Genomic DNA, 20897 nt, shown 5'->3' on the forward strand with positions numbered 1-20897 from the left:
ATGAAGGGTTCAAGGGGGGATGCCCAGATTTCCCTGGGAAGAGGAAACAGAAAAGGTTTCAAGAGTGGACTTTGGGCAAGTGGGGATGGGAACATGAGTGATCAGGTTTCAGGGGGTAAGAAGGAGAGAATACTGAAATAGACTACTGGAAAGGGAGGGCATTTTGGGGTCAGGTAAAAACCTGGAATCTCCCAGGAATCTACAAGGATGACCCCAGCTAAGACTCCTAGCCATAGGGGGTACCTAGCCTGAACTGGCCATCTCCTGGGACCAGGCAAGATTTCAAGTGGAGGGAGTGGGACAGTAACCCAGGCACTATGTTGTGGAATATTCCTTTACACTGTGTGAAGATGTGTCACTATGGCCGGCTTAACAAAAAGCTAAACAGCCAATAGCTAGGCAGGAGTTATAGGCAGGACTTCTGCACAGAGAGGTCTCATAAGAAGAAAGGCGGGTCATCAGCAAGTTATGGAAGAAGCAGGATGGGCAAAATGGAGATGAGGTGACAAGCACATGGAAGAATGTAGATTAAAAGTATGGGCCAGACAGTGGTGGCGCACGCCTTTAATCCCAGCACTCAGGAGGCAGAGCCAGGTGGATCTCTGTGAGTTTGAGGCCGGCCTGGGCTACCAAGTGAGTTCCAGGAAAAGGCACAAAGCTACACAGAGAAACCCTGTCTCAAAAAACAAAAAAAAATACAAACAAACAAACAAAAACAACAAAAAGTATGAATTGAGCTAGAGAGATGGCTCAGAGGTTAAGAGCACGACTGTTCTTCCACAGGTCCTGAGTTCAATTCCCAGCACCCATGTGGTGGCTCACAGCCATCTGCAATGAGGTCTGGCACCCTCTTCTGTGTACATAATAAATAAATCGTAAAAAAAAAAAGTATGGGTTAATTTAAGTTATAAGAGATAGAAACAATCCTAAGCTATAGGCTGAGAGTTTTTAATTAATAATAAATCAGTGTCGTCCTCTCCCACCCCTGAGACAAGGTTTGTCTGTGTAGCCCTAGCTGTCCTGGAACTCTATCTGTAGACCAGGCTTTCCTCAAACTCACAGAGATCTGCCTGCCTCTGCCTCTCAATGGCTGGGATTAAAGGTGTGTCATTTTTTTGTGAGCTGTTGGCCAATGAAAAATCTGACTACACACATAACCTTCGACCTACAGTCTGTCCTACCTATGGGATGTGCTGGGGTAAGGGTGGCCTGGAGACTGAGGGAGTGGCCAACCAATGACTGGCTTAGCCTAAAATCCATGCCAGGAGAGTAAGCCTACCCCTGACACTACCTGGAGTGCCAGGACCCACAGGTTGGATGACCCAGAGACCTAGGATAGAACCAAACATGAGCTGGAGAAAAAAAAATTGCCAATGTAATGATGCCTAATGATATTCTGCTATACTCGTAGATAGATGCCTAGCCCAATTGTCATCAGGGAGGCTTCATCCAGCAACTGATGAAAACAGATGGTTAGACCCACAGCCAAATATTAGGTGAAGCTTGGGAAAACCTACAGAAGAGAGGAAGAACTGCAGGAGCTAAAGGGGTCAAGGACAGCACAAGAAAACCCATGGAATCAACTAACCTGGGCTCGTGGGGTTCAGAGACTGAACAGACAACCAGGCTGACCTAGGCCCTTTGCATATATGTTACAGTCCTCTTGCGGGACTCCTAACAGTGGGAGCAGGGGCTGTCTCTGACTCTTTTGCAGCATTTTGGGATCCTACTCTTTATACTGGATTGCCTTGCTCAGTCTTAACACATGGGGAGTTGCTTAGTCTTACTGCAACTTGGTATGCCATGTTTGGTTGATATCCATGAGAGGCCTGCTCTTTTCCTGAAAAGAAATGGAGGAGTGGACTGGGGGTAGGGACAGAACAAGTATGGTAGGGAGGGACTGGGAGGAGAGGAGGAAGGGAACTTCAGTTGAGATATAAAATAAAGATAGAGAGACAAAAAACAACGAAGTCATATGTTCTGAGGACACTTGGCTACCTCGCAGCACCATGCTACAGTCCACCTCATGGTTTGGCTTGGCTTCTTCTGAGGATGAAGACGTATTTGTGCAGGATATGCACTTTCTTTTCAAGGCTGGGAGACTGTAGCTCGTCAGGTACCTACAACAGAAGTGAGCCGTCTTTGTATCAGCTCCACCAAGGTTTTCCCACTTCTGTGTTTTACTTACCCCACTGAGGCATGGGAGACTTTGTCTTTCCTTCTTGGATGAAGCCAACCCTGACCATCCTAGCCTGGGTTAGTGACTTATAATAGTATCTTTCACTATGTTCTTTAATTGGTCTTCACATCTTATACCATTTGATTCTGACCAGCTTATGCGTTCACTATACCATAGCTGACACAGAGAGATGCAGCTTCTTATTTTCTGTGCCCTCCACAAATTGCAATCAATTGTGAACTGTATGTGACAGGTACCCCATGCTAACAGAGGACTCAGCACTACTGTCCCCAGCAGCTCTGAGTTCCACATGCATCAATTGATCCTATCCCTTACAGTATGAAATCAATACAAATACCTCTGAAAACGCTATACACTCCAGTGATGAGCTAGGCTTGGCTGAACTGCTGTCACTGGCACTTCTTACCTGATGACACTGTCGATACAGTTCATCTGCTGATAGGATGAACTATGCTGCTCTAGCCTCAGGTCCTCACAAGAGCCAGTACACATGCTTTTATTTTTCAGTGTCTGAGAGGAAGAAAAGTCCTTCTGCTCATCTGAAAGAAAGTAAAAGCATATACAATTAAAATATTAGCATGTATTAGGAAAATAGAAAGCTCATCACATACATTTACAAAATATTATACAGCCATTAAACACGAGCTCAGTTATAAATGCACTGACATAAAAATATCAGTAAAATGAATAAAATAAGGCACAAAAGCAAGTTATACAGAATGATTACACTAGCTTTTATCATTTTTTTTTTTTTTAAATCTCAGGCAAGGATTACCAAAGCAACTATCAGATGAAAGGCTGATGAGGGAATGCCGAATGTTAAGCTAATACTACTTATTACAACAGGCTAAGACACTTAAATGCTGTGTGTCACCCCACCTTGTACACCACTTGTCTACTGAACACCTGTAGAGTTGGTCAGTGGACACAGAGACTGGAATAACTGGATATCACACCTATCATAAGTGTTGCAAGGTGAAGCATACAGCACTGCCTAGGACTTCCACACTGTTTTTGTGGTGTCTCACCCGCTAGCCATCATCACGTGAAGCTCCTGAAATAGGCCACTGCAACCAAGGAATAATAAAATAATACTGTATTGGTTTGAATTTGAACTTAAATTACCAAATGTGGCTGGTGGCACAGGTGTGGAGACAAGGGAAATATCTCTAGGCTTGAGTACTAGAGAACCCGAACCTCCTGAAGAGAAGGGCGAGCCAGTAAAGGCAACGGAAAATCAGGCAGAGGAAAACCACATAAAGTGGTGCTATGGAGCCAAGAATGACGTCACACAGTTGTCAGGTCTGTGGCATTTGCTACTGCTGCTCTTAGTGATGGGCATTTTTAGCTGACCTGCTGAGGCCTCCCTTGACAAGGCTCTATGGAAAATGATTTCTTGGATAGTCCCATTTCAACTCTACAGAAACATACCCCTCCCTGAAGTGTCCACTAATGTTCACACAGTGACACGATGATGAAACCATGAAATTTCTGTGGAGGAATGCTTCACGGGGTGAAGACTTTCCTTGAATTTTTACTGGGTTATCACTAAACTTAGCTTTTATCTCAGGATCTCAACGAATCTGGTGGTCATATCTTAACTCTACTGTAACTTGGTCCCTTGGTCTTCACTTACTCCTCCAGTCATTTTTCAGTAGACTTATGGTTATTTAATTTGGTGGGTTACATAGCAACACTGTCATGATGAATTTTGTTACTCAAACTGTCTTAGCCTGGGCTACTTGAAGCTCTTCCAAGATCTGTCTCGTGTCCTTCTGATATCTGTCTCTTGAACATCTTTCCTCTCTGGCCCTGGTTCCTTTTGTTGGAAAAAATATACCCAGAAACCAAGACATTGGTGTTAGGTGTGTGTCTATGCTTGTAAGTTCTCTAATGTCAGAACTGATAGACAAGTCTGTATGTTAACCTATGTCTGTCTGTCTGTCTGTCCAGCCATCCACCTGAATGCCTGAGTTCTTCCACATGCTTCTACCACCAGTCCAGGACAATTTATTCCAGAATTCCTCCTTTGATTACCTGAAAGTTCTCCAATAGTGAGAAACCTTGTTATCATTATCTATAGTGTTTACATATATTTGTTCAACTGTAGTATACATACAAAGTAACTTCAGAATTCTCCTGGTGATAAAAATACCAACGTGGATACTGTGTTTATGCACATTAGTATTCTGTGTTTGGCTGTCGCGCCCGCCTCGACCAGCAAGGAAGACGCGACACCGGGATCCTTCTCATTACAGTTTATTCAGACCTTTGATTAATTGCATTGTGTCTCTCTCCCCTGGGGCAAGCCTCTCCCAGCACCTAAGTAGGGCTGGGCAACCAACCCCAGGCAGCCACGTGGGCACTGTCCACAGGTTCACGCATATGCCAGCAACACACGAATCCAGCCACAGCCAAATAAGGAGCTGTTTACCATAAAGAGTGTTTGCCATCGGGAAGGCAGAGGGTAGAAGCCAGAGCCATCTTTAGGGTGCGGCTACACGCGACTCTCTACATTTGGCATCTAGTTGAAATATATTTTTCTTCTTCTCTAAAGCTATTTAATCTACCTCCTTGAATAGATTTTATGTTTATGCCATCCATGCTTGGCAGACTTATCTGCACACAGCCTTGGGCTCTTTCTACATTCTAGAGTGGGATTACTGTTTATGGATCTTGGCAAATGCATAGATTCTCAGCTACCTCTCTGTAGTCAACTCCTCTCCCCCTTTCAATCTCAGTATATACCCCATCACTGGTGGCTGGTTTTGTTTCCTGTGGTGTCAGTGTATTAAGTTTTTGGTTTTCTGGAGGACAGGAGATTGAGCCCAAAGCTTTGCAAGGCTAGGCAAGGCTCTACCACCACCAACTCCATGGTTTCAGTTACCCATAGTCATTTGTAAACTTAGAAAAAAGAAAAAAAAAAAACAAGTGGAAAGATGCAGAGTTAACTATTCCTGTTTTAAACTGTGCACTATTCTAAATAGTATGGTGGAATCTCACTGCTCTGTTCCATCTCACATGGGATATAAGTCATGTCCTTGTCCAGTGTAGCCATATGGTCTGTTACCTGCCCAACACCATCAGAGCTGAGTGATTTAACATCCCTAGAAACAATAGCAGCTCTTTAAGGTCCATAGTAGATTAACTATGTCACAGTGTCTGTTCACTCACCATCTTTCATCTAATTGATATAGTGTTCAGGGTTCGCCTCCAATTATTACATCATTTCAAAGGCAAAGGCTGACAGCAGTGCATTCCCCAAAACTCCCTTACCATCTTGCAATAGTGTTGCCATGCTTTACTTGTATGTCATCAACGCACAACACTATTTTAATCAGCCATTTTTCAAATCAATGACAAATAAACTTTTTTTTATTCCTTGTGCAGTGTTTGTCACTCCTTAGTGTAGACAGGTTTTGTTTTGTCACATTTCTTCTGTGGTAAGAAATTCCTGGGGCTGGAGAGATGACTCAGTGGAAAGGAGTGAGTACTGCTCTTCCAGAGGACTGAGTTCAATTCCCAGCACCCATGTTGGATGGCTACAACTACTACCTGTCACTCCGGCTCCAGGGGATCCAATAACTCTAGCCTCCATGGTCTAGTACACACACAGACACAGACACAGACACAGACACACAAAATAAATCTTTAAAAAATAAAAAATTCCACTGGTCAGTGGTGGCACGTCTTTAATCCCAGCACTCGGGAGGCAGAGCCAGGTGGATCTCTGTGAGTTTGAGGACAGCCTGGGCTACAGAGCGAGATTCAGGACAGGCACCAAAACTACAAAATGAAATTGTCTCAAACCCCCCTCCCCCCAAAAAAACAAAAACAAACAAATAAATTCCTTTACATTTCTGGTAGAAGAGTGTGTTGTCGAATTCTCAGTTGTTTGAGAAACCTGCTTCTCAAGGATTTTCTACGGGGTACAGAACTCTGTGTTGACAGCTTTTCTTAAAAGGGGCAGTTTACTGTCTTCCTATAGATGATTTCTGAAGAAATGCACTGTTATGGTCATCTGTTTCCTGCTGCTTTCACAATGTACTCTTTGGTTTTATTTTCAGCAGTTTGAACAGGTTATGTTCAAGTAGGTTCTTAAAAATAATTTTTATTTTTTAAAAATACCAGTGTTTCTTGAATCTGCAGAATCTTGATTATTTTATCTTCAAATATTTCTTCTAGGATCCCACTCAATCCCATATTAGGTAGTTTGATGTTACCCCTGGACTCAACATGCTCTACTGTTTCCGTGGCAGTCTGAGGAATCTAAGTGATATCCAAAGCAATCTATGCGGGAGCTTAGTGATTCTTCTGTGTGCTGATGACAACCATTCTTCATGCCTGATCTGCTGAAACCGTTTGTTCCCCGGAGTATGTAAACATCGATGTTATTCTCTTTGACTTGGGTCATATGAACATTTTTATATCACAGAGACAATCAGTAGGAAACGGGTAGCAAAATACACACAGTACCTCCAGCATTTCTAACTGTCTCATCTGACCCTTTCCTTCAGCTCCTTCTCAGAGCTGGCTTCGCTCATGGCCCACTCTGCCCATCAGCCTGGCAAAAAAAGCACCATTCACAGTTACCTTACCTTGTCAGGCATCTGCTATGTGTTTGAGTCTTCCTTCAGTGACCACTTTGTCTCTTGGTTTTCCCTTCTTGCTTTTCCATAAACTTCATTTCTTTTTGATAAGGACAGCAGAGACTGAGCAACCATATCCCTGGAAAGGTCTGTGCTTGGATTAATATAACCTTAGGCCAGGCTTGAGGTGTTATTACTATGGTTTTATGAATGATTTAGCTTCCAAATTCCTCTCCCAGATTTTGTGCTTCAAGTGGTGGCTGTTGAGAGAGTGATCATCTGCTGCACTTCCAGCTCGTGATCCTTTGCACTGACGGTCTGTCTCTTGCATGTTGCTGGATTCAGTAGGCCAGCGCACTCACAGTAAGCAGCAGCCCAGTGTGCCTTGCTGCATTTGTTCTACAAGCCCACGTCTTTTCTTGGATTTTAGAACTACTAGCTGCTGCTTCAGTACTCAACTGGGTAAAGAAAGGTAATAGATTTGCTGTCTGTTTCACTCCAGAAGTAGATCGATGCTCTTTCTTTATTCCTGAGCAGAAAATGGAAGCACTAGCATATCCTTTATGACTGGGTTAGTGAGCTCACAAAACGGCTGAAGGTTGGTGTTGTGGCAGCATTTAGTGCTAGCATGCTGCAGCCTGTTACAGAAGATCATTTTACCCCAGGAGTTTGAGATAACTACAGTGACATAGCAAGGCTCCGTCTCAAAACCACGGGGTGCTAGCGGAGGGACTAGCTAAGGCTCTTTTTGTTTTCTTCTTCTGTCATGCAGGGGGAGTTTTTCCTTTTCCTTTGAAGGAAGGGGGGATTGAAGCTCTTTCTTCAAAGCAGTCAGGGCTCTCATTGAATACTATACCTTCCATACCTTGGCCCTAGACATCCGACCTTTCCACACCGTGAGAAATAAATGCCTTCTTGTTTGAAAACTACAATCTCAGGGGGAAAAAAACCCTGTGGGGAAAACAGGGTCTTATTTTGCAGCCCTGGCTGGCCTGGGACTCAGCGATCTACCTGCCTTTGCCTCTGCCTCTTGGTTGCAGGGGTATATACTATTACACCTGGAGATCTCAGAAACTTTGACATAACATTATACAGTGCATAAGGCTACAGTAATGTATGATCAGTAGTTTGAGCTGGTTTGGGGTGTGGGAGTGTTACTTATGTGTGCATGTAAGTAGAGAGCAAAGGTCAATTTTGAGTTTCTTCTGTATCTCCACTTTATTTTTTGAGATTGGGTCTCTCACTGAACCTGGAGCTGAGCTGAGTAGATGGGCTGGCTAGTGGGTCACTGGAATCTGCTTGCTTCCACATCTTAGCACTGGAGTTACCAGCATGCACAGTCATACCTAGCCTTTACGTGAGTCCTGAGGATCCAAACTCAAGTGCTCATACTTGTGCAGCAAGGACTTTACTCATTGACCCACCTCCTCCCTAGTCTTCTGCCTTAAAGTTATGACAGATTCGGAACAACCCAGCTACTGTTATTACTGGTCTTAGAAAGTGAATGTCACCCATGTTATGTATGCTTGCATTTCACAATGATAAATACTATTATAAAATTCACATGATTAAAACTGTATTAAACTTCAAGGAGAAAAATGAAAGAAAAGATAGTTGAGTTAAAAACAATCAATGTGTAAGTGAAAACAGGCAAGTAACAAGTCAATGTACACAGGCCAGCAGTGTGGCTCCATGAAGGAGTACATGCCTAGCAAGACCCTGGGTTCCATCCCCAGCAATCCAATCTCCAAATACAGATTTTTTTTTGCTTGTGATGTAACTAGGTAGCTTTCCAGCATAATACCACTGACCCAATACTTTTGGAGTGAGCCTTATCTCACATTCAAGAAAAGCTCAAAAGGCCAATGCTGTCTCCTCAGTTTAGATTATTTTTCATTTATTTGAAATAACAGAAAAGGACTATCTCAATATTCTTTATTATCTGAAATGTATTAAAAATTATTTTCTTTTGGGTTTGGATAGCTCAGAAAGGAAAGAAACTAAGAATCTGATGGTGTGGTGGTTTGAAAGACAATGGCCCCCAAAGGGAGTGGGCCCTGTTGGAGGTGTGACCTTGTTGGAGGAAGTGTGTCACTGTGGGGAGGGCTCTGAGGTCTATTTTGCTCAGGCTTCCCTCAGTGTGACTTTCAGTTGACTTCCTGTTGCCTGTAAGATGTAGCATTCTCAGCTACTACTCCAGAACCATGTCAGCCTGCACACCACCATGCTCCCCACCATGATGATAAAGGACTGGATCTCTGAAACTGTAAGCGAGCCACCTCAATTAAATGTTTTCTTTGTAAGAGTTGTCATGATCATGATGCCTCATCACAGCAATAGGAAACCTAATTAACACAGATGGTATCAAAATAGTTAATTCTTTATTAAAGCACACTGAGCCATATTTTAAAACTATTTAGCTTCCAAGTGGTATTATGCAGCCAGTATATTACTATTGTCAATGTTATTACCATTTTCTGGGCAATTCAGCAAGCTAGAAAGCATCACAGGGCTCAGGGTTTTCTGTTCAGCATGCATATATGCTGCTGTCTGTGAAAAGACAGATTCAGGAGAGGCTGAGGGCCACTCGGTTGACTTACCACCACCCTGCAGCTCCATGCACGTGTCCATCACTGGTTTGACTGATCTGGCCATTGACTCAATGTAGAGCTGTTGACCCACATTCTTAATTTTGTTTACACTGGCATAGACCTGCTGCAAGGTCATCTTAGGGAGAAGAATGATAAAATAGGTTTAAAAATGTAGAAGTGTGCACTAAAAGACACACAAAATACACGCTTAACTTCTGGATCTCTGAGACATGACTAGAAGCAGTCCTCACTTCAATTCCACTTTTTGCTGAGCCACTGATGCCAATCAAACTGTACCTCCACCTACCCATGGTACACTGCTTTTTAGAAAAGCACACAATTAATCCCAGGGTCACCTTGCAAAGGTGATTTTTTTCCTCTACAAGACAGCATGCAGCCCAGCCGGCCTCTGACTCTTGTTCTCACTCTGACTGCTGAAATTATAAGTGTGTGCCACTAAGCCTATCTCAGACTTTGTTTTTACAGACATTTATCTATATCCATTCAAATCACTTTCTAAAATAAATAGAAAGTTGTCAAATGATAAATCCCAAGATGTTACCAGGTGCAGGACCAAGACAGACACGTTGCATCTGCACAAAAACACATCTGCCACACACCTGCTCCTTCTGCGCTTCCTCCACACAGGGTCCACTTGCCTCACTGGAAGAGGTGATGCTGATGTGCTGCTCCTGTGAGCCGCTGCTGCCCAGGCTCCCGTAACCACTAGAAGCACTGGCATGAATCGGCTAGGAGGAAGCGGCCCAGTTCAGTTACTGCTGTGTTAAGTGGTAAGGATACTCACCTCAGACCTTCTAGTCTACAATCACTCCTTAAATGCTACAGTAGGTATGGGGAGGCTGAAGCTGTTAGCCTGGATGCTGGCGTGAGGTTAGGGTTGAGCCTAACCTTCTAGTCTAGGTGGGGATTACAGCACTTTGTCCTTTTAGATGCTATAAGATAAATGATTTTTGTAAATCATAGATAATTTAATGAAATAAAACAAACTTTAGTTCTTTATACTAAATTTAGACAGAACACATGAAACAAAAACAGAGTTTTATAAAACTTCAGACACTTTATGGACCCTAGAGATTTTATCCAAGACATTTTGGAAAACCTCTGGGTTCACAGTCTTTGTGGGGACACACTCAACTCTATTTCCTAACAGAACCCATCTTTGGTTGCTCTTTTCAACAGGTAATTTCCTTGTTCTTCCCTTATAATGACAAGAGATACTAAGGCCAATCATATCTCTCTTCTACTTTTAAAAACTGAATTATTAAAAAAAACACTGAAGCCCAAACTCAGGAGCTGAGCACAGTTTGCTGTGCTGAGGTGAGTGCAGCCAAAGGGGCCTGTGCATCTCACACAGAATAGGGAACAAAATGACCAGAACCTAATCCATAGAAGCACAGGGAAGAGCAAACATTTCTAAGGTGTGGAGGTAAAGACTCCTTTCTCCTCAGTGTGTTCTTAGGACTTCACTAAGACTGAGCTAACATAAAACACAATTTTTCAAATGATGTGTTTTAAAAACCTCTCACTTTACCTGCAAAAGAAGTTTGTGAATTTGTTCTTGTAATTCTGTTATGTCTTTGTTGTTATTGGTTGCCTTTTTTATTCTGGTAGCAAAAACATCCTCATTTAATGGGCTCCTATAAAACGCCAAAAGAAACAATGAGCCAAGGAACCGAATTTATTTAAAATAAAGATAAAGTGCTTGCAACAGACCATTTAAAGAATAAGCTATGTTTTGATGAAACAGCTCCTTAACTCTAGATACAGGAAAATATGGAGTTAAAATTCCCAAAGAAACAAACTAGACATAACAGTCCCCAACCCGCATGGTCCTGGGGATAGAACACAGGACCTTGTACATGCTAGGAAAACACTGCAATACTAAGCTACATCCTCAGCCCTTGGGTTTTTGAGTCAAAGTCTTGCTACAATTAGTCCAGGCTAGCCTGGAGCATTTGCTCCTCCTATCTCCACCTCCTAAGAATCCTAAGGGATTATAGGCAAACACCTGGCACAGTTTAAGTTTCTCTGCAACACTGATCTTATGTAACAGGTTCAGGTAGGGATGTGTATGTGTGTGTGTATAAATTTAGTAAATGTACCTGTATACATAAAACCAGTGATAAGCTACTTCTTTTGCTCCTAAGAGGTTCAGTAAGGACTGGTTTCAAAATTTGACTGAGCGGACCTCTCAATACTCATTAAGACCCTGAAGTTGCCAGGCAGTAAATGCTTAAATGCTGGGCTGGAGATGACTCAGTGGTTAGAAGTTCCTGCTGCTCTTCCAGAGGACCTAAATTTGATCCCTACACCCAGGTCAGGTGACTCATAACCATCTCTATGTCCAGCTCCTAGGGGATGTGAGGCCTCTGGCCTCCAAGGGCACTTGCACACACCCACATGCAGGTATATATTCCTAACATATTTTAAAAAATAGTAAAAATAAAACTCAAAAAAACTTAGCTGGATGTGGTAGCACACCCCTTAAATCCCAGCACCTGGGAGGCAGAGGCAGGAGGATCTCTGTGAGTTTGAGGCCAGCCTGGTCTACAGAGTGAGTTCTAGGACAGCCAGAACTACATGATGAGACCTTGGCTCAAAAAACAAACAAACAAACAAACAAACAAATAAAATTTAAAGTTGCTAATTACCTATGCTGCCTGATAAAAATGACTCTCCAGCCCACCCTAGTGGTGAAAATGAGGCAGTCACAATACCACCTCTCAGCTCATTGACAAGCTTCAGAGAATTTACAATCCCCCACTGAGATGGTAAAATCAGTTGTTGTGCAAGCCTGGTGACTGGAGCTTGACCTCAGAACCCTCGGGTGAAGGCGATACCAACAAAAGATGTTCTCTGAGTTCCACATGTGTGTCATGTTATACATGTCATTGTTCCCCATCTTACATGATAAATTAAAAAACAAAGTAAGAATTACTACCTGAATACAGTGAATGCCAACAAAGATAACAAAGACAAGAAACTAACATTTATTAGGATCGCCTCCTAAAAACTGTGCTAGTTTTTAAGAATATGAAAATAACATCTTCAAAAGCCATAAAGCAGTGCTTCTCAGCCTGAGGGTTGCGACCCTTTGGCAAGCCCCTATCTCCAAAATATTTACTAATTACAATTCATAACAGTGGCAAAATAAATAAATAAAGTAGCAACAAAATAATGTTATGGTTGGGGGTCACCATAGCATGAGGAAGGTTGGGAATCCCTGCCCTAGAGTGGCAGTCATTGTCTCAATGGCTTTGCAAGTAGCATCCCTTCAATGGGATGTCAACCTTCCCCAGGTCTCCTAGTTATTAAGGGGAGAGGAGAGATAAGGGAAGGGACCAGTCTAGGTACCGAGGTTTACACATTTGTCATGACATGAAACTACCTCTTGGGACCTTGGTAGAGTGGGTACCAACGAGGAATACTGAGTCAGATATATCACCTCATCAAGTCTTATGATATAGGTATTATGCCTGGCATTTAGTGTGAGGCTGGGTGATGTGGCCCAGTGGGAGAATGCTTGCCTAGCCCAGGCTGGATGGAAGAACTAACCAAGAAACAGCAAGGCCAGAGCATGCAGAGATGGTTGCATGGTTAAGAACACTTTCGGGCCGGGTGGTGGTGACACACACTTTTAATCCCAGCACTCGGGAGGCAGAGGCAGGAGGATCTCTGTGAATTTGAGGCCAGCCTGGGCTACAGAGTGAGTTCCAGGAAAGGCTCCAAAGCTGCACAGAGAAACCCTGTCTCAAAAAACAACAACAACAAAGAACACTTTCAGCTCTTGAAGAAGACCTGGGTTTGGTCCCCAGCACTTACATAGCTGCTGACAAGAGTTTGTAACTCCAGTTTCAGGGGACCCATTGTCCTCTTCTGGCCTCCCTGGGCCCCAAGCACACACTCTACACACATGCAAGCAAAACACTTGTACATATAAAATGAAATCTTTAAATTTTTTTGTTTTGTTTTGTTTTTGTTTTTCTGAGACAGGGTTTCTGTGTTGTTTTGGTGCCTGTCCTGGATCTCGCTCTGTAGACCAGGCTGGCCTCAAACTCACAGAGATTCGCCTGACTCTGCCTCCCGAGTGCTGGGATTAAAGGCATGTGCCACCACTGCCTGGCAAATCTTTAAAATTTTTAAATTTTTTATGTGTATGGTATTTTGCCAGAGTGTATGTCTGTGTACCATGAGCATGCCTGGAACCTGCATAGGCCAGGAGAAGACACTGGATCCCCTGGACCTGGAGTTACAGATCTACAGTGCAGCTACAGTGACCTAAAAGCTGAACCACCACCCAAGAGTGCAATCATTATTAGAAAAATCAGAGTGCTGGTAGTGCCATGAAAGCAGCAACAAAACCCGAATTCAGGACCTTGGACTCAACCATGTCCATCTTCCCATGACAGGTGACATTTGCCCCACTCACCTGTGTACCCCACAGCAGCAACTGATGAACTTACGTTCGAACTTTATGTCGGCCAATGATGAAAGAAACCTTCCGGCTCCAGGGGTTCACAAAGCTGGACCAGCTGGAATCCAGAATGACATAATCTCCATTCTGAGTGCAGAATCTGATGGGCAAGTGTTCAAATGGAGGATGGCCCACATACTTTAAAACTACATAAAGCAAAAAGATTACAACCAAACCTTACACAGGTAAGATTGCAAGTGTCCTGGGGAATTTTCAGCACTTTAAAGTAGGAAACTTTAGCAGTTTCAACACATTTTTTATTTGGGTAAAGGCTAAACTCTAATGAGAAATGAACTGAAAAGTTAGAACCAATCAGTGGCAAATAACAACTTCCATAAAGGAGCAGGCCCCACCTTTTTGGTGTATGGCAATCATCAGAGGCCGATCTTCTGGGTGCAAATATGTTAAGATCGATGTTCCAATCAGATCCTGAGGTAGGTAACCCAGCAAAGGCACTGCCCTGGGGCACAGGGACACAGCACAGGAAGCATGTTACACTGAGCAAGTAATTAAGGATTTCTATATATTTAAAAATTACCCACTCAGGCTGGCAATATAACTCAGTCAGAAACTATGTGCTTAGTATACATAATAATTCTATCTCCCACTCTGCAAAATAAAACATCACCATCAAACCCTAACTTCTCTATTTAATTCTAAAAAAGACGACCATGAAAAGATGAAAAGATATCCATTAACACATCCATGAAACAAAAACTTAAGTGCCTGTGCTAGGGGGAACAGATACAAGCTAACTATGCAGTAGTCACCTGACATGTTACATCACCATCATCTCATTCCCTAAGAACAGGCTTGCAGGCTCACTGTGAACATATGAATCAGAAGCTCTGGAGAAAACCCACAGACATGAATTTCTAGCAAGTTCCTCAGGAGTCTTGTGCTCTTTGTTGTCATTTAGAAAGAGCATATGGTAACAGAACGATGCCAAGGATAATGTGGGCTACAAATTTATACAGCATTAGTGTAGTGTACACAGTGTTACTGTAGTGTAGTGTAGACAGTATTAGTGTCGTGTGGACCTTGACTGTCCCCCAAGGTTAGTACAGTACATTGGAAGCTCAGTCCCCAGCCCATGGCACTATTGGGAGGTGATGAAGTCTTCACCACCTAGTGGAAAGAAGTTAGGGTACTGGGGTACACCTATAGGCCTGATCAACCTGACACAGCTTAGAGTCACTGGAAGGAAGTCTCAATTCAATAACTGTGTTTATCACGCTAGTCTGTGGACATGTTGGTGAGGGACTGCTTCAACTGTCTTAATGTAAGAGTGCCCTGTCTAGAGTGGGCAGTGTCATTTCCTGGGCAGGTGGTCCCAGGCTGTATAAGAAAGCTAGCAAAACATGAGGCAATGGGGGAGTCAGGGAGTGAGCCCGCAAGCAGCATTCTTCCACAGTTCCTGCACTCAGGTTCCTGCCCTGTCTTCCCTCTACCTCCTGGTCCCAGGAAGGAAGCAGATTAACTTCACCATGATGTCCTGACCCACCAGAGGTCTCAAGGCAATGGAGACAGCCAAGTGATCATGGCGTGAAACTGAGCAGTCATTAAACCTTTCCTTCCTCCTTACAAGCTGGTCATTTCCAGTATTTTACCACAGTAACAAGGGCTGATGAACAAAAATGTGATTAATAAGAATTGAATACAATGTAATGTCAAAATCAAATGTAATGTAGTATCCAAAGGTACTAATCACTCCGATACTCACAGAAGCCTTGGAAGGTTGACTTAGATAAAACAGGCTCCATAAACATGTTCTGTGCTCCGCTTTACACTAACGCATGGTTAGTCTTATTCTCACATTTTCAAATTTCAAGAATAAGTAAAATTCTAAAATAAATGTGTGTATGTGGGGTTGCATACACTAATATGATAACAACATTTGTTTTGTTTGTTTGTTTGTTTTGAGACAGTGTTTCTCTGTGTAACAGCTTTGGCTGTCCTGGAACTCACTGTGTAGACCAGGCTGGCCTTGAACTCATAGAGATCCTCCTGCCTCTGCCTCCCAAGTGCTGGGATTAAAGGTGTGCACCACCACTGCCCCGCCAACATTTGCTTTATCCAAACAAAAACACTAAAAAAAATTGGAGCTGGAGAGATGGCTCAGCAGTTAAGAGCACTGACTGATCTTCCTGAGGACCTGAGTTCAATTCTCAGCACCCAGATGGTGGCTCACAGCCACCTGTAACTCCAGTTCCAGGGGATCTGAAGCTGTTTTCTGTCCTCCTTAAGGTGCTTTCACACATGGTACACACATAAATGCAGGCAAAACACCTGTACACATAAAGTAAACAATTTTCTTCTAAAAAAAATACTGAAAACCAGCAGTAAGCACCATAGCTTTCACTGTGTTAAAAAAAAAAGAGATGATTTTAAAATTGCTCTAAAAAAAGGTATGTGTTCAAAATAGAGAAAAATTCTTAAACATTATCCTTTATTAAAAGACATATGTTCTCTTTCTTCCTCTTCAGACTAATCAGCATAGTTAGCATAAATTTTAATTGAGCAGCATTTGTCAAACGAAAATACCACCAGAGTAAATGCTAAAGGAGCTGAGTCTCGGTCCTTGGCTTATGTAAAGTGATAACCCCTGCACCACCTGAGCCTCTACGCTGTGAAACCTAGAAAGGCATCACGTAGGTCACTTTCAAAAATACAATATGCAAGATGTTTACACTAAAATTCAGCCAACAGGTAAAAGTACTTGCCGCCTAGCCTGCTGGCTTGAGCTGGATCCCTAAGGCCCATACAGTAGAAGGTGAGACCCAACATGAGAAAGGTGGCCTCTAACCTCTCTCGAGCGCACGTGGGTATACACAATTTGAAAATGTATTTACGAGGACTCAATTGAAGTTGCACTGTCACCAGCAGGAACCACGCAGGCAAACCGACAGTGTCACAGGATACAGAACAGTACACAAAGAGTAATGCAGACCTCTAGTACTTTGGTCTGTCTTTGGAAACCAATTTCTTTTAGGCTCAAAGAATTATTTACCTTTCATCTACTTCAAGAAACACACATCCTGGGGTGTGTGTTGTGGTAAAAATTCTTTTATCTACAGGGATTCGAGGAGCTATTAAGAAAGGAGAAAGACTGATTAAGGGTCAAACATCCAATTAATCATCTACTGAACTGGCTACTAAACATACAAGGAATAAAATCTCCATACAAAATGGCAGAAATCTAACTTAAATGTAAGGTCTGACTGTCATGAAGTCAAAGCTACAGTAAAATAATAATCTTCATTATTAAATTGATTTTGATGAGGTCAATATGTGATGACTACATTATGGTTAATTTTAAATACAGAAAGTCTGTTACATTGTAAATAGCTAGTTTCTTTATCAGAAATATTTAATAGTTAAAGGGGGAGTAAGGGAGGGACTGAATATTCTTCAGTGGCAGTGTATAACTAAACAAAAACACTTGAAATAGTACTAAAATAAATTGTCATCTGATAAAATTGGTACCATCAAGTCAGGTAAGCTCTGCTCTAAAATGTGCACTGAAAAATGCAGGTAACAAACACTCTGAAATAGGCTTATATCCCAGTTACTTCAACACAACTTCAACTGCAAGAAGCCTCAGTGAATGGTAAAAAGGCATCCATGGAGCTGCTAGGAGCACATACAACAGGCATGCATTTCATCCAGTGGAGCTGCTGGGAGCACATACGACACGCATGCATTTCATCCAGTGGAGCTGCTGGGAGCACATACGACACGCATGCATTTCAACTGCCTGTTGCTACCTTTGCGCCTCCCAAGCCACACTTACAGGAGTGCTGCTGTTAATGTTTAACATGTAAATCAATGGTTTATGATTTCATTTAAAAAGAAAATTTTTATGTGCATTGGTGTTTGGTCTGCATGTGTGTACAGGAGGAGATCAGAAGAGGGTGTGAGATCTCCTAGACTGGACTTACAGACAATTGTGTGCCATCATGTGGGTGCTGAGACTTGAACCTGGGTCTACTGAAGAGCAGCCAGTACTCTTAACCACTGAGGTATCTATCTCTTTAGGCCCTTTATCCTTTTTTTAAAAATGTAATTAACTTTTTGATCATTGTGCCCCTGAACTAATTTTTCCAATAGTCCTGTTTTTATTGTGACTCATTCGGTGGCAATTTGTAGGAAAGCACATACTATGTCTCATCAGAACCAATAGTGATTTTTTTAAGTAGTAAATGGAAGCTGCCCATGGAGAAGTTTAGAAATGTATTTCTGTTTATTGAATATACATACTGTAATTTCTGGAAGTTTCGAAACACTTCTAGAATATGTTGTCTCCTCCCTCCATTATATGCTGAGAATCAAACACAGGGCCTTGTAGTTACACAGCCAGCTTTTGCTATGTTGAGGCAGGTAGTCACTATGTAGGCCAGGCTAGCTTCGAACTTGTTACGTAGCCTAGGGCATACATGCCTCAGTCTCTTAAGGCATGTGCTACCTGGCAAATTCAATCATTCTTGTGGCCTCTTCCTGTAATGATTTTAGTGCTGTTATTTCATACAAGACAGATATAAAGGCCATAGAACAGGTCACCTGTTGTACTACGTTTCTATCCAAGTGTGAGGCACAGACCACAAAGCCACACTGTGGCAGTGATGACAGCACAGGAAGCCAAGGTCAGTAAGAGTGACATCAGTAAACATCAGCTAGAAGTGCTTACAGAGTTTATGCCCATACTGGACATGAAGCAGCCTTTTGTCCTAGAACTGTAGAAACAGCTATCCCTGTGCTCCTATGTGAACACTGGCATTCTGCCTCTAACTGAGCCATAGGACATCCTGACTTACCTTCATAACCAGAGTGAATCTTCTCAACCAATGCTAGACAGCAAGGCTCTGGTTCTGGCTGGGCAGAGCTGTGTACGTGAACCAAATAGGGGAGGATCCGGAATGGAGAGTAATGCTTCTTTTGTGCTCTGTCTTCATCTCCACTGAAGAGATCAAAGGTCATTAGAGCTGGTACTGGTGCACTCAGCCTGCTGCAAAAAGGCTGGGGAATGCATCACTTGTAATTCCCCAGACAGAAAGACCCAAATCTAAAATGTTTATAAAGATGTTTGTTTCCACCAAGGGAAGGTTAGCTTGAAATCTTAGTAACCCTGGGCAATAACACACATTCACTATTCACTGCATAGAAGGTTTTATGGAGGACTGCTTACATCACGGTGAGAGTCACCCCACCCATGACCTGCTCATGACCACACCTCAAACTCCTGTGGACTTGAACCCTTCCACTGTGAGGTACACCAAGCACTACAAAGAGAAAATGGGGTCCCATGTGATCATTTGGCCAAACCCAACTCTAGGGCACCCCCCTTCAGTTTTTTTAAAAGAACTGACTCGGTCTCAAAGATTCAGCTACTCCTTGGCTGCTATAGGCTTGGCTTGAAGGTAAGCACTGTCCTATAAAATGCCTGGCTGGGGAAAAGGGCATTAAAACCTAGCTGCCCAACCTGGCCTCTGGAGTAGAGCCAGACCCCTTCTCAGCTCTGAGGGTGAGCAAAAAGGTTTCTCCTGTATTGCTAATGGGATACGCTACCATGCTGTGGAGTCTAACTGTCCAAGAGTGAGCTACCCTCCTCTTTGTCTGCAATCAAGCCTCTCTTATAACTTAATCTAGATTAGTGACCCCTAATCTCAAGGCAGTCTCAGAACTGCCAGAGCCACCCTCAGTCCTATGACCTTGCTTCCTACTTTAGTCATTTGGATGAGGGCCTTCCCCCAACCACACAAGAGCTCATGCTTGTATTTGTTCAGCTTCCCTCCTATTGCTATGAAGAGCTGCTTCAAGCTTGTCCAAGCCAAGGGTTCTAAATGCCATTACATACATTTGCCCTACATATTACCTGCGGGCCTGTACCTCTACCTAGAACTAGGTTCTCATACAGTCTCAATGTAGACCCAGATCAACTCAACCACACTAAGCACCTCTCCAAGAAGGTGCTTTTGCTACATGCTCTTGGGCTTCAAATATCTCCCCCAAGGTTTCTATTGCCACCCCTTACTCCTTTTATCTGATGTCCCAGTTCTAACCCTTACTAAGTCCTGGCAAAGCATCTACAAGTTTTTCTTTTAGCACCTCACTAGCCTGACTTTACAACCCAAGCCTTTCAGTGCCCTAGCTGACCTAGTCCTGCATACAGCAGCCCACAGTCCTGTCTAATGCAAAATATGCTTTCTTGAAAATGAAACCTCCTAGCAGTGCTGTCCACAAACACTGGCAGCCCTGCAGTAAGGACTGACCCCTCATCCAGACTAGGTCTCAATGGTAATACCATTTCTCTCCACCTGTAACAGGGCATGCCTGGAGAAATGATGACTCTTAAATCTGGGGTAAGAAAGTCTATGTTCAGTCTGGGATGTCTCATGACTAAAACCAAGGAAGCTGTCAAAGACCATGTAGATACTGTTACAAGGGCAGGACAGCTACCCTAACAGTATCCTGACTGGTCAAAGACAGAACAGTTTCACCACCATGAGGTGAATCGTACCTTTGCCTTTTAGAAATATTCTGAAATACTAAGCAGGTCTGAGGTTGAGATAAGAAAGCAGAGGGGAGGGTCTGCAGGAGAGACAGATGGCACCAGGCTGGCTGTGGCTTAGAGCTGGACAATCAGAACACACTGGTGTTGTAAAATATTATTTTAAAGTGTGTTATTTTGTTTATGTTGCATTTGTTTAATTCTATGAAGCTGTGATACTGTGCCTGTCTAAAACACCTGATGGTCTAATAAAGAGCTGAATGGCCAATAGCAAGGCAGGAGAGAGAAACAGGCGGGGCTGGCAGGCAGAGAGGATATACAGGAGAAGAAATCTGAGAGGAAAGGAAGAAAGAGTGAGAGGAAAGGAGGACATCTGGGACCAGCCACCCAGCTACACAGCCAGCCATGGAATAAGAGTAAGATTTACGGCTGGGCAGTGGTGGTGCACACCTGTAATCCCAGCACTTGGGAGGCAGAAGCAGGCAGATCTCTGTGAGTTCGAGGCCAGCCTGGT

The 20897-nt window shown here is 43.0% G+C and overlaps 1 protein-coding gene across 5 annotated transcripts in view; it reads right to left on the bottom strand.

The window, feature by feature from the left end:
- Per3 (period circadian regulator 3) overlaps positions 1-20897 on the bottom strand; it is a 60940-nt gene that overhangs the window by 18680 nt on the left and 21363 nt on the right. For all 5 annotated transcript variants that reach the window (XM_036177885.1, XM_036177884.1, XM_036177883.1 and 2 more), the window contains exons 6-14: positions 18690-18832; positions 16886-16964; positions 14229-14335; positions 13865-14021; positions 10933-11038; positions 10001-10129; positions 9390-9516; positions 2607-2739; positions 1999-2120 (exon numbers count right to left, since the gene is read on the bottom strand). In XM_036177885.1, coding sequence (XP_036033778.1) covers positions 1999-2120; positions 2607-2739; positions 9390-9516; positions 10001-10129; positions 10933-11038; positions 13865-14021; positions 14229-14335; positions 16886-16964; positions 18690-18832 — 1103 coding nt within the window. The remainder of the gene's footprint in view (positions 1-1998; positions 2121-2606; positions 2740-9389; positions 9517-10000; positions 10130-10932; positions 11039-13864; positions 14022-14228; positions 14336-16885; positions 16965-18689; positions 18833-20897) is intronic.

This window comes from Onychomys torridus, chromosome 2 (assembly GCF_903995425.1).
Source record: "Onychomys torridus chromosome 2, mOncTor1.1, whole genome shotgun sequence".
Taxonomy (NCBI): Eukaryota; Metazoa; Chordata; class Mammalia; order Rodentia; family Cricetidae; genus Onychomys; species Onychomys torridus.